The following is a 13,926-nucleotide window of genomic DNA, read 5'->3' on the forward strand; positions in this document are numbered from 1 at the left end:
GCTTTAGGATTCTCTGTACAAGAGCTCAATGTGTATATTCAAAATAAAACTGATTGACAGATTTTATTTGTAGATGGGAAACCAAAGATTTGAGAGAGTGGAAAATCAGTTTGATGTAGAAGCTCAGCAATGATCTTGCTCTTGTATAAATTTGCACCTGTCTCATATTTCTTAATTTAAAATTATTTACCCTTAATACCTTCACTCTTGATTTACGAGAAACAGTTTCATTTTCTTAATTTATGATGCTAAGTAATTGTTTTTGGCAGGCTAGATTCTGCTTTGCAAGGCTAATATTTCAAATTCGATTTTGCCAGCTTACTATTTCAATACATCAAAACCTGACACATGGGAATAGAAATTCCCAGAACATGAGTAAAGTATCGAAAGTCAGTAGAAAGTTTGATCTACACGGTCATCATATATCAGTGGTCTCTCAGCTAAAGAAAAATACCATAACAAAAAAATCCAAAACTACTCCAAAGAGTCTGCCCCAGGCAGCCTCATTGCACTTAAGTTCCAGTCAGCCCTAAGTTCCCACACACAACAGGAATTGTCATCTCCTTAGAACTGTATGGTATCTTCTTGCATATGTGTGGTTTTCAGTGTTGATGTGAAATATGTTGTCATACTTCATTATATATCTGTGACTCTGGAGGGTAAACCAAGTAATGTAACCAAAGAAAGTCCAATTATACCTTGTATTTCACATCTGTATGTCACTGGCAATAAAAATGTTTTTGAAGCCACAGTGGCCTCATATTATAAACAAATTCATGCAATTGCCCCATGGGGCTTTGTTTACCATTGTTAATTTGAGCATCTTAGAAATGCCGTAGTTTACTGGTAAGACTTTTCAAAACACTCTCCAGCTTGCCATCATCTGCTTTAAAAAAGTACCTTGATCTCCTATTGTATTACAAATGAGAAAAGAAGATCACGTTAATCCTCAGGATTAAAAACATACTGGAGATTGTTGAAGCAAGGTATACAGGTGTAATTCAATTCATACTTTCAGGTCTGTGTTCTATTTGATATTTAGATAAAGTTTAGGCTGTAAGATATCGGATTTTCTGTGATACAGGTCGGGGAGTAGGGAGAGCTGAAGCTGAACTGCTGCTTTGGCACTAAGAAACTATAATGAATTTAAATGGCGATACATTGTATTATGTTCTTGCAGATTCCGTGTGTTCAGAAAGATACCGTCTCACAGTTGTTGCAATTTACAAACAGACTTCGACAGAGCAGCGATCCAACAGTAAGTTAAATATATCACACAGCTGTGTGATAGATTTAGATATGAGAAGCTGTCTGTGCAAAGAACCAAGCAAGCTAATGGTAGAGTGAGTTATACAACATGGAAGCCACTTGTTTGACCCCAATTGGTACATGCCAACCAATATTCCCATTTGCTCACGTTTGACCAATGTTCCTCTAAACCAGGGGTTGGAAACCTTTTTGCCTCTGTGGGCCAGATCGCGTATTAATGAGCAGATGGGCTGGATAAATGCCATAAAAAGCTTGAAATATGGGAATTTCTCTAGGAAGAGGTACAGTCAACGTTTCGGACCAAGACACTTCGTCAGGACAAAGGGTCTCGGCCCGAAATGTCAACTGTACCTCTTCCTAGATATGCTGCCTGACCTGCTGTGTTCACCAGCAACTTTTATGTGTGTTGCTTGAAATTCCAGCATCTGCAGATTTCCTCATGTTTGTGTTTTTAAATATGGGAATTATCCATTTAAATACAGCTAGTATTTACCTCAAAATAATGAATAACACATGCTAGAAAATCATTTGTGCTTAAGGTTGCCTACCCCTGCTCTAAACCTCTTCTACCATGTACTTGTCCAGATATCTTTTAAAGGTTGTTCAACTACTTCCTCTGGCACCACATGCCATATGCAGACCATAATTAGGATGAAAAAAGTTGCTATTAAATGTTCCTCTTAAATCTCTTCCCTGTCACCTTAAACTAATGCCTTTTTACTCTTGATTCCCCATCCCTGGGAGCATTTACTCTATCTATGCCTCTCCTGATTTTATACGACCTCTGTAAGATCCCCACTTACAGTACCTTCCAAACCTTTCTCTATAACTCAGTCCCTCAAGTCACAGCACAATTCTTGTAAATTTCCTTAGCACTCTTTCCATCTTGATGACATATTTGCTCTCACAGCTTGACATGAACTGTATACAGTGTTCCAAATGTGGCCTCGCCCACCAACATCTTGTACAGTTGCACCATAACATCCCAACTTCTGTATCAGATGCCTTGACTAATGAAGACTGGCATGTCAAAAGGTTTCTTCGCCATCTTGTCTACCTGCAACACCACTTTCAGGAAACAGTGTACTTGTATTCCCAGATTGTTCTGTTCTTTAACATTCCCAGGGCCCTACAACTGATACAGCTATAGATTTATGGCTTTCTACAGAGTATTTAAAATATGTAGGTTTTCATACACAGTGTGGTTAATCCCAATCTGACTGCAATGTCAAAGGAAGGCCCCGGTAAAATATGCTGGTTGTTTTAAGAAGAGTGAGAGGTACATTTGGATATGTAAGCTATTATTTAACTTTAATTACCTATAATCACATATATCTAAAATTAACTCCAAGAAATAATATGAAAATAATATTTCCTATACCCAGATGATGATTACTTGGATGTGGACTAATTTTTGTGGTCACTATTTTCTGTACTGATATTTATAAACATTTAATTTAGAAGTACTCTAATAGTGATAATTTGGTAGACCACAAGATGTATCGTTGACAGTAGATTACAAAATTGAGCTCTATAGACTATGGCCCTAAAAGGATACTTTTCCAATTAATATTATTAGCGTTATTAAGATAGGCAGCATGGAAACAGATCCTTCAGGCCAACTCATTCATAACAACCAAAGTGCCCATCTAAACTGGTCCCATTTGCCTGTTTAACCTCCTATCCATGCATCATGCTGGGAAAGTGGTTTAATTGTGTAGATATGTTATCAACAGATATGGTATTCTCCTTAGAAAGTAAGTAAAGAACAAGCTTTAAAAGATGTTTATGAGTTATGAACTATGAAGTGTTATATATGGCATAGTGATGCAGCAGGTAGAGCTACTGCCTCGTAGCACTCAAGACCTGTGCCGAAGACGCCACGCCCCAGTGGCCTCAATGACTATAGACCAGTGGCATTGACCTCCCACATCATGAAGACCCTGGAGAGACTTGTTCTGGAGCTGCTCCAGCCTATGGTCAGGCCACACTTAGATCCCCTCCAGTTCGCCTACCAGCCCCGACTAGGAGTTGAGGATGCCATCGTCTACCTGCTGAACCGTGTCTACACCCACCTGAACAAGCCAGCGAGCACTGTGAGGGTCATGTTTTTTGACTTCTCCAGTGAGTTCAACACCATCTGCCCTGCTCTGCTGGGGGAGAAGCTGACAGCGATGCAGGTGGATGCTTCCCTGGTGTCAAGGTTTCTTGATTACCTGACTGGCAGACTATAGTATGTGTGCTTGCAACACTGCGTGTCCGACAGAGTGATCAGCAGCACTGGGGCTCCACAGGGGACTGTCTTGTCTCCCTTTCTCTTCACCATTTACACCTCGGACTTCAACTACTGCACAGAGTCCTGTCATCTTCAGAAGTTTTCGGATGACTGTGCCGTAGTTGGATGCATCAGCAAGAGAGATGAGGCTGAGTACAGGGCTATGGTAGGAAACTTTGTCACATGATGTGAGCAGAATTATCTGCAGCTTAATGTGAAAAAAGACTAAGGAGCTGGTGGTAGACCTGAGGAGAGCTAAGGTACCGGTGACCCCTGCTTCCATCCGGGGGTCAGTGTGGACATAGTAGAGGATTACAAATATCTGGGGATACGAATTGACAATCAACTGGACTGGTCAAAGAACACTGAGGCTGTCTACAAGAAGGGTCAGAGCCATCTCTATTTCCTGAGGAGGCTGAGGTCCTTTAACATCTGCCAGACAATGCTGAGGATGTTCTACGAGTCTGTGGTGGCCAGTGCTATCATGTTTGCTGTTGTGTGCTGGGGCAGCAGGCTGAGGGTAGCAGACAGCAACAGAATCAACAAACTCATTCGTAAGGCCAGTGATGTTGTGGGGATGGAACTGGACTCTCTGATGGTGGTGTCTGAAAAGAGGATGCTGTCCAAGTTGCATGCCATCTTGGTCAATGTCTCCCATCCACTACATAATGTACTGGGTGGGCACAGGAGTACATTCAGCCAGAGACTCATTCCACCAAGATGCAGCACAGAGCGTCATAGGAAGTCATTCCTGCCTGTGGCCATCAAACTTTACAACTCCTCCCTTGGAGGGTCAGACACCCTGAGCCAATAGGCTGGTCCTGGACTTATTTCATAATTTACTGGCATAATTTACATATTACTATTTAACTATCTATGGTTCTACTACTGTGCAACTGTAACAAAAACCAATTTCCCCCGGGATCAATAAAGTATGACTATGACTAAGACCTGTGTTCAGTCCTGTCCTCCGGTGTTGTCGGTGTAAAGTTTGCACCTTATCCCTGTGATGCCATGGGTCTTCTCCAAGTGCTCTGGTTTTTCCAACATTACAAGAATCTGAGGATTGATTGGTTAATTGAACACTGAGAATTGCCCCTAGAAAGACCAGAAGACCATAAAACATAAGAGCAGAAGTAGGCCATTTGGCCCATCGAATCTGTTCCACTGTTTTATCATGGCTGATTTATTATCCCTCTCAACCTGATTTTCCCACCTTCTCCCTATATCCTTTTATGTCCTTACTAATCAAGAACCTATCGACCTCCCCTTTAAATATACCCAAAGACTTGGCCTCCACAGCCATGTGTGTCAATGAATTCCACAGACTTACCACCCTCTAGCTGTTAGGCCAGCTGCTGGTGTAGTGGCATCAGCACTGGACTTCAAGGCAGATGGTCGTGAGTTCAAACCCAGCCGAGTCCCAACCTGCGCAGCAACAGTATCTGTGTGGAAGAAAAGCCTGGCAATCTACTTCTGTATCTTGCCACGAAAATCCTATGGACCCTATGGCCAATTGTTTTCACAAAGAGTTGGACTTAACTTAACAAAATTCCTCCTCATCTCTATTCTAAAGTGACATCCTTCTATTTTGAGGCTGTGCACTCTAATCCTAGACACCCCCACTAAAGGAAACATCCTCTTCAGGCCTTTCAATACTTGATAGGCTTCAATGAGATCCCTCCTCGCTCATCTAAACTACAGTGAGTACAGGTCCAGAGCCATCAAATGCTCCTCATACATTAACTTTCTCATGAACCTCCGCTAGGTTCTGTCCAATGCCAACAAATCCTTTCTTAGATAAGGGGCCCAAAACTGCTCATGATACTCTTAAGGGTGGCCTGATATATGTTCAGCATTACATCCTTGCTTTTATATTCTATTCCTCTTGAAATGAATGCTAACATTGCATTTGCCTTCCTTACCACCAACTCAACCTGAAAGTTAACTTTTAGGGAACCCTGCATGAGGTCTCCGAAGTCCCCAAGCCCCTCTGGTTTCTGACTGTACACTTCTCCGCACTGTATTCCATCTGTCACTTCTTACACATTCTCCTAACTTGTCTAAGTCCTTCTGCAAACTTCCGGCTCAACACCACCCGCCCCTCCACCTATCTTTGTATCATCCGCAAAGTTGGCTACAAAGCCGTCAACTCTGTCATCCAAATCATTGATATAATGTCAACACCGAATACTGTGCAACACCACTAGTCACTGGCAGCCAACAAGAAAAGGCCCCCTTTGTTCCCACTCTTTACCTCATGCCAGTCAGCCAATTTTCTATCCATGCCAGTATCTTTCCTGTAATACCATGGGCTGTTGTCTTGTTTAGCGTCTCATGTGCAGCATCTTGTTAGTGGCCTGAAAATCCAAGTAAGCAACATATACTAACTCTCCTTTGTCTATCCTGTTATTTCCTCAAAGAATTCAAGCAGATTTGACAGTCACCATTTCCCCTCAAGGAAACCATGCTGACTTCGGCTTCTTTTATCACGTGTCTCCAAGTACCCCGAAACCTTATCCTTAATAACGGACATCAAAATCTTAAAAAAACCACTGACATCAGGCTAACTGGCCTATAATTTCCTATCTTTTGCCTTTCTCCCCTCTTAATAAGCGGAGTGCAATTGCAATTTTGCAGTCCTCTGGAATCATTCCAGAATCTAGTGTGTCTTGAAAGATCACTACTAATGTCTCTATAGTCTCTTGAGCCACCTCTTTCAGAACCCTTTGCTTCATGTGACTTATCTACCTTCAGGCCTTTTAGCTTCTCAAAAGTCTCCTTCTTAGCAAGAGCAAGTTCAAGTTCAGTTTATTGTCATTCAACCGTACACATGTAGACTGCCGAATGAAACAATGCTCCTCCAGACCAAGGTGCACAACACATTACATATAACTCAAATACTTAACACCTAAAACTAATATTACAATAAATAAATTAACAAATAATAAAGAAAACAATATAATGCTACTGGTGCTTCATAGGTAATGAGACCTGGATGGTGGCAGGGAGTTCAGTTGTCTTACAGTCTTGGGGAAGGAGCTGTTTCCCATCCTAACAGTTCTTGTCATAATGCTATGGTACCTCCTGCCTGGTGGTAGGACAGCAAAGAGGTTGGACAGATGGGAGTGATAATTTATCACTAAGGGCCCTGCATGTGCAGATTTCCTGATAAATGTCTCTGATGGGGAGAAAGAAATCCCAATGATCCTCTCAGCAGTCTTTGCAATCGTTTGTAGGGACGTCCAGTCAGATGCCTTGCATTTCACGCACCAGATGAAGACGCAGCTGTTCAGGACACTTTCAATGGTGCTCCTGTAAAAATTGGCTTGAATGGCGAGTGGGGGGAACAGCCCCACTCACCTCAATCTCATCATGAAGCGGACACGCAGGTGTACTTTCTTGACCAAAGGGGTAGTATTGAGCGACCAGGTGAGGTCGTCCATTATGTGCATTCCCAGAAACTTGGTGCTCTCCAACTCTCTCCACAGAGGATTGGTCAGCCTGTACCTTCCTAAAGTTCGCAATCATCTCTTTGGTCTTGTCCACATTTAGACTCAAATTGTGCTGCTACCAGCTGCTCTTTCTCCTCTCTGTGCGCCATCTCATCATCGCTGTTGATGAGTCTAATCACTGTTATGTCATCAGTGAACTTGATGATTCGGTTTGAACTGGATCTAGAAGTGCAGTCATGCGTCAGCAGCATGAACAACAGTGGGCTGAGTACGCAGCCCTGGGGGAGCACTGGTGCTGGGCGTGATGGAGCTGGGGATGTGTCTGTCAACACAGACTGACTGTGGCCTTTTTGTCAAGATGTCCAGGATCCAGTTACAGAGACACCCAATGAGGTCAGTTTTCCCAGCAGCTTTTGAGGGATGATCTTATTAAGCTGAAGTTGATGCACAGCGTTGTGGCATATGAGGTACCATTTTCCAGGTGGGACAGGACAGAGTGGAGTGCGGAAGCTCTGAGGATCAGTGAGAATCAGTGGATCGATTTGAGTGAACTGCAAACTAGGAAGGCTCCAATGTAGTAGGAAGATGGGATTTAATGCGACCCATAACCAGCTGCTCAAAGCATTACATCATTGTTGAGGTCAATGCCACTGGATGATAGTCGTTAGGGTAGGTTACTGTCACCCTCTTGGGCACCAGGATGATTGTGGCCACCTTGAAGCCTGAGGGGATGTGGACTGTTCCAGCTAGCGCCAGACCATATATGTTATCAGGCTCCACAGCTTACGTGGGTTGACCCTGGCTAGGGTTTTCCTCGCATGAGCTGCTCAGTAAGCGTGCTTGCTCTTTGGGGGTGGGAGGAAGGAAGTGGGCCTTCCTCACCGGCACATGGTTCTGTGCATCAAACGGAGTGTAAAAGACATTCAGCCTGTCTGGAAAGGATGTGTCACTGTTGTCGACACACGAGGTGGACTTGTAGTCTGTTACTGTCTGAATGCCCTGCCATATGCCCCTCATGTCTGCACTGTCACAGAAATGGCTATGCAATCTCTGTGAATAATCCCGTTTTGCCTTCCTGATGGCACAAAAAAGCACAGCACTTGCCGACCTGAGAGCTGTTATGTCCTCTGATCTGAAGGTGTATCCTGATCAGCTGTGCCTGCACCTCTGCTGTCAGGCATTGCTTCTGATTTGCCCTCATAAGTGTGTTTAATTACAGTGATGTCCTGCACTTCTCTATGTAGCCAGTCACAGATCTCACATATTCATCAATGCTAATGTGATGGTTTTATGTAGCTGCCTCCCTGAATATTTTCCAGTCTGTGTTTCAAAACAATCCTGCAATGCTGAGATTGCAGCTTCTGGGCAGGTTGTTATCTCCCTTTGAACTTTGTGTGACTCAATTAGTTAACAGATAAGTGGTCGGAGAATTTAAGGTGAGGACAGGGAGCACTTTGTATGCACCAGGGATGTTGGTATAAACCAGGTCTCATGTGTTCTCACCTCTGGTAGCAAAGTCAGCATGCTAATAGAATTTAGGCAGGACTGTTTTCAAGTTGGTATGATTGAAGTCACCAACAACATTGAAGAAACTATTGGGGTGTGTGGTTTACAGGTCAGTGATGATGCAGCACTTCCCCAGCGTTAGCACGGGGGGAATGTGTGTACAGCCACAGTCACAAAAGCAGTGAACTCCCTCAATAAGTAAAAGAGTCTGCACCATTATGAATTCTACCAGAGGAGAACAGTGGGTCATTACTACTGTAGCGTTCTCTTAGTGACCACGCTCACTTCTGCCTCCTGATACTAAATTTCTGGCATATGGCTGGTATGATTGACAATTTTGCCCATTTCTACCTCTCCCATGTCAACTTTTCAGGAGCTCAATATCCAGTCTTACCTCTCTTCTACTCTTTATACGTATATCTTACCTTCAAATTTCTCTTTTTCTCTCCTTACTGCTTTTTATTTGCCTTCCCAATCCTCTAACTTCCCAATAATTTTTCACTATACTATATGTTCCTCTCTTCTGCTTTTATGCTGTCGTTGACTTCCCTTGACAGCCACACTCATCTCATCCTTTAGAATACTTTTTCTTCTTTGGGATGAATCTATCCTGCACCTTTCAAATTGCTCCCAGAAACTCTGGCCATTGCTGTTCTGCTGTCACTCCAGCTAGTGTTCCCTTCCAATCAACTTCTGCGTGCTGCTCTCTCTTGCCTCTGTGGTTCCCTTTACTCCACTGTAATACTGCTACATGACTTTTGCTTCTCCCTCTCAAACTGCATATTATGTCATATTATGATCACTTTTTCCTAAAGGTTCCTTTACCTTAAGCTGTTCAATCAAATCTGATGCATTATACAACACCCAATCCAGAATTGTCTTTTCCCTACTGGGCTCAACCACAAGTTACTCTGAAAAAATGCCTTGTAGGCATTTTACAAATTCCTTCTCTTGGGTCTGCATATTGAAATTAGTATGACTATCTTAATATTGCCCTTTTCTATCTTTTCTATCTCCCGTTGTAATTTGTAGCCCACAGCCTTGTTACAGTTTGGAGGCTTGTATATATAGTGCCCATGAAAAGTGTTCACCCCTTTGGAAATTTTCATGTTTTATTATTCTACAACATTGAATCACAGTGGATTCAATTTGGCATTTTATGCCCTTGATAACAGAAAACGGTTCTTTCATGTCAAAGTGAAAACAGTTACAAATATAAAACACAAAATAATTGACTGCATAATTATTCACCCCCTTCAAGTTGGTATTTAGTCGATGCACCTTTGGCAGCAGTTACAGCCTTGAGTCTCTGTGGACAGGTCTCTATCAGCTTTGCACATCTGGACACTGCAATTTTTCCTCATTCATCTTTACAAAACTACTGAAGCTCTGTCAGAGCTGGAGGTCTGAACTCTGACTTGGCCACCCCAGGACATTAACTTTGTTGTTTTTAAGCCATTCCTGTGTAGCTTTGGCTTTATGCTTGGGGGGTCATTGTCTTGCTGGAAAACAAATTTTCTCCCAAATCGCAGTTCTCTTGCAGACTGCATCAGGTTTTCCTCCAGGATTTCCCTGTATTTTGCTACATTCATTTTACCCTCTAACTTCACAAGCCTTCCAGAGCCTGCTGCAGTGAAGCATCCTCACAGCATGATGCAGCCACCACCATGCCTCACAGGAGGGTTGGTGTGTTTTTGATGATGTGCGGTGTTTGGCTCACCCTTTTCAATTTTGCCCCCATGTTACTGCAATTAAATTCTTATCCCTTTCTAAACTTTTTGTCATTTTCTTTGTTCTGGAGACTTTAATGATATTTTCTGAATTCTCTTTTCATTTTTTACTTTATCCTCACTTTTCCAAGTTGTTGAACTGTTGAACCTACTATTTTGCTTAAAGACAAGTTTCATCTCATCCCACTGACTGAAATTTTGTGTTTATCATCTGCCTTTCCTTCCTCACAGCCTCACTACACACTGCATTGACTCGTATACCAACTGCCCTGTCCTCTGCCATATTGCTCCCCTTTCCATCCTGCTGCCAAACCCACCCGCACGGATTTAGGTCTCCCTCAACCTATTCTCTTTGTACAGGTCATAGCTTTTCCAAAAGAAATCTCAAGGATCCAGAAATCTGAAACCCTGCCCCCTGCATCAGTTTCTCAGCCATATGTTCATCTACCAAATCATTCAGTTCAGAGCAGCAATTCAGAGATGACCACCCTTGATTATTCCCCCTGCCAATTTAGTGTGGTAATATCTGGGGGAAATTGATGGGAGTGTGGGAGAATAAAAAAATGTTAATTTAAATGGTTTGCATTGACTCAGTACGCCAAAGGGCCTGTTTATATGCTGTATCTCTCTACGGATCTGTTGCAATTACTGTTATTGTTGTTTGGAGTATTTTCTTACTGTTCATTCAGATTTTCTGTTGATAAATTGAGCAGGAAAAATTGTTAATGTTTGCCATTATATTGCAGTGCAGTACTTCAAGTAACCTTCTTTAAATATATCTGTCGGGGGGGTCATTTCATTGATATTGTTTTTATCTTAAAATATGTTACGCATGGCTATTAAGCAAATTAAAGTGTATTTGGTATTTTCAATTAAATTCTGCATGTAAAGCACAATAGTTTTTAACATTTTCCTATTTTCATATGGCATAGAAGAGGGCCATCCAACTTATAGAACAATCATATTCTCCCACTAATATTGTTTATTTCCTGTAATTTTTTTCTGCACATTGCTGTCAGTTCTGCCACCCATACTACGACAGGGCAGTTTACAGTAATTAATTATTCGATCAACCCATTCAATGTTGGGATGTAGATGGAAGGAAACCAGAGCACCTGGAGGAAACCCACACAGCCAGAGAGAGAGAGGGAGAGCATGTAAACTCCGCACAGACACCACTGAGGTCGCTGGAGCAGCAAGGCTGCAGCACTGTGCTACTTCCCATTATGATTGCCAACTGTGATTGAGTAGGTTGCAAGAGATACAATGACATGACATTCATACCATCCAGGTCCTATACCTGCTGTTGTCCTTCCTCCAGGCCTGCTTTCCAAAAGAAAACTAAGTAAGCAATGATATTTGTTGAATATTAAAACTCATGGTGTTTTATTCTTCTTATCGCTCATTAACATTTCTAGAAATAGCAAAATAAAACGTGTGGTTTTCAACACAGCTGCTATTATTGAATCTTTTTGTTTGTCCTTTCAGGCAAAATCTCTGGCTTCATCACTTTCCTTGCGGCAGTTACTCCGCATCTGCAACCGGATTTCACATTATCCAGAGGAAAGCCTATATCATGCTGTAAATAAGGCCTGTCTGTCCAGGTAGCTGAAAAAACTGTTCTCTGTGCTATTTATTGTTCAACCATTTAAAAAGTCATTCCCTCACATTTCTCAAGCTGCCTCTTTTTTAAGGTTCAAGAAAGAAATTGCAGGCAGATACAGTAGTTGTTTTCAGTGCCAAGAGTCGGGAACACAGGGAAATGCTGAGTGGTAGATAGGGTGTTGTGCACAGAGAATGAAGTCTCTGTGACTTTGCTTATGCTTCTTGGGGGCCATAAGAGCAATGGATTACATCTTTGTTGTTTGTGCTAGGATGTTCAGTATTTTTCACATGGTATTCCTGAGGTGCTAGCAGAATTGTATTAACTTATACCTTACTATTAATTCTGGAAGTAACATAAAAATAAATTAGGTATAAATGTTTTTTCTAGTTATCGGTTGTTTAAAAATACTTATTTAATACTGTATGAGTTCTTTAGGATTGGACTCTCTTCTCCCCCAATCCCCATCACTCATAATCCCCCTCCCTCCAACACTTTCCCTGCCTCCCAGTAACAAGGGAGAAATAACATAAAAATCTCACTCATTGATGAAATTCACATGTCTTTAAGTTGAGGGTATGAAAATTAGAATTTGCATTGAACGTTTTGTGATCCGTGAATCATTTGGTGGTATTCCTCCAAGTCAGGAGAGTGGACTCAAGACCCCCGCTCCAGAGTTTTTAGCAGAAACAACTACTGAGGCAATGCTGCATTGTTTAAAATGCGATCATTCAGTTGAAATGTTAAATCAGGCATAGGGGAAAGATTACATCATGCTGTTTTGAAGATGCCCAATTTGCTGAGCATGTGTCTACAGTCCTACAATAAGCAATACGTAACACAGTCAAAGAAGCATAATCACCCTCATTTATCCTTTGAATTGATCTTGCCCTATCGAACATATTCCCTGTGTTAGTCATCCCTCCCTTCACATACACTGCAACCTTAAATTAACTTTCTTATCCCTTTTCCTCTTCTGATGCAGGGTCTCTGACCGAAAACATTATCTCTGTTTTTCTCTCCACATAGATGCTGCCTGTGCTGAGTAGTTTTTCATTTCAAATTTCTAGCATCTGCAGTTGTCTTTGATTTTCAATTATACCATTCGATCCTCAATCAATCAATAAAGTTGGAATTATTTTTACAATGTTATTCATGGAACACTTATTCTATGTATTGATTATTACAGTTCCATGCTAAGAATATTTATCTACCTGAAACTGGAATGTGGGATACAAATATGGGACTCAAATGAGAGTTTCTGAAATGTCAAGGATGCACTGCAGGCACGAAGGCATAGAGTAATACAGCACAGAAACAGGCCATTGGGCCCATCATGTTAGCGCTGAAATTCCAGTAATGGGTCTATTGCCTTCTATGTGTTGGCAATTCATGCACTTGTCTATATACTTCTTAATGGTTCTTCTGCAGATCCCCTCAAAATCTCTTACCCTTACTCTAAACTTACATCCATTGCTTCATGTTATCAGTGAAAATCTGAAAGCAATGTACACAAACTGAAATTCGGACAGGAGTTCTGAAGCTTAAGTCATAGGTTAAAGGGGGAGTGACGAGTGGAGAGACAGTTGCTGATTTGTGGCTGCTGGTAAGATGGTGACCGAAGACACAGCCAGCAGTGGAGGGAATTGAGGTGCACAGAGGGTCGTAATACTTGAGGCAGAACAACAGGAATGGCAAGGAGTGAAGCCATTGATCTGAACGTAGGTATTTTAAGAACAAAACATTATCAGACCAGTAGCAGTATAGGTTAGTGAGGAGAGGGGAGATGGTGAAAGAGATTTGCTGGGAATTGCGTTATAAATTAAGTTGCATTATATCCAATGAGCTGAGTCTTCTGGAATCTGGAAGGCCAAAGGGGAGCATTAGACCTCGTGGATGGTCAAGAAAATTCACTCTAAGGTGATGAAGTGTTTGAAAAGATTAATTTCAGATGATTTTCTCACTGATGCAAAATATTTGAAAACCTGGTGTTATACTTAAAAATTAATGAATTAGAAATTTGAGCTTTCTTATACAGTATGAGGGACTGGAACTAATTGGATGGCTCACATGGGCTTTGCTATTATA

At 41.8% G+C, this 13,926-nt stretch overlaps 1 protein-coding gene across 1 annotated transcript in view; it reads left to right on the forward strand.

Annotated features, from left to right (window-relative positions):
- The window catches only part of vwa8 (von Willebrand factor A domain containing 8), a 485,234-nt gene that overhangs the window by 184,576 nt on the left and 286,732 nt on the right, over nucleotides 1-13,926 (forward strand). The window contains exons 16-17 of the mRNA XM_063051192.1: nucleotides 1,181-1,258; nucleotides 11,724-11,839. Coding sequence (XP_062907262.1) covers nucleotides 1,181-1,258; nucleotides 11,724-11,839 — 194 coding nt within the window. The remainder of the gene's footprint in view (nucleotides 1-1,180; nucleotides 1,259-11,723; nucleotides 11,840-13,926) is intronic.

The sequence above is a fragment of the Mobula hypostoma genome, chromosome 6 (assembly GCF_963921235.1).
Source record: "Mobula hypostoma chromosome 6, sMobHyp1.1, whole genome shotgun sequence".
NCBI classification, from domain to species: Eukaryota; Metazoa; Chordata; class Chondrichthyes; order Myliobatiformes; family Myliobatidae; genus Mobula; species Mobula hypostoma.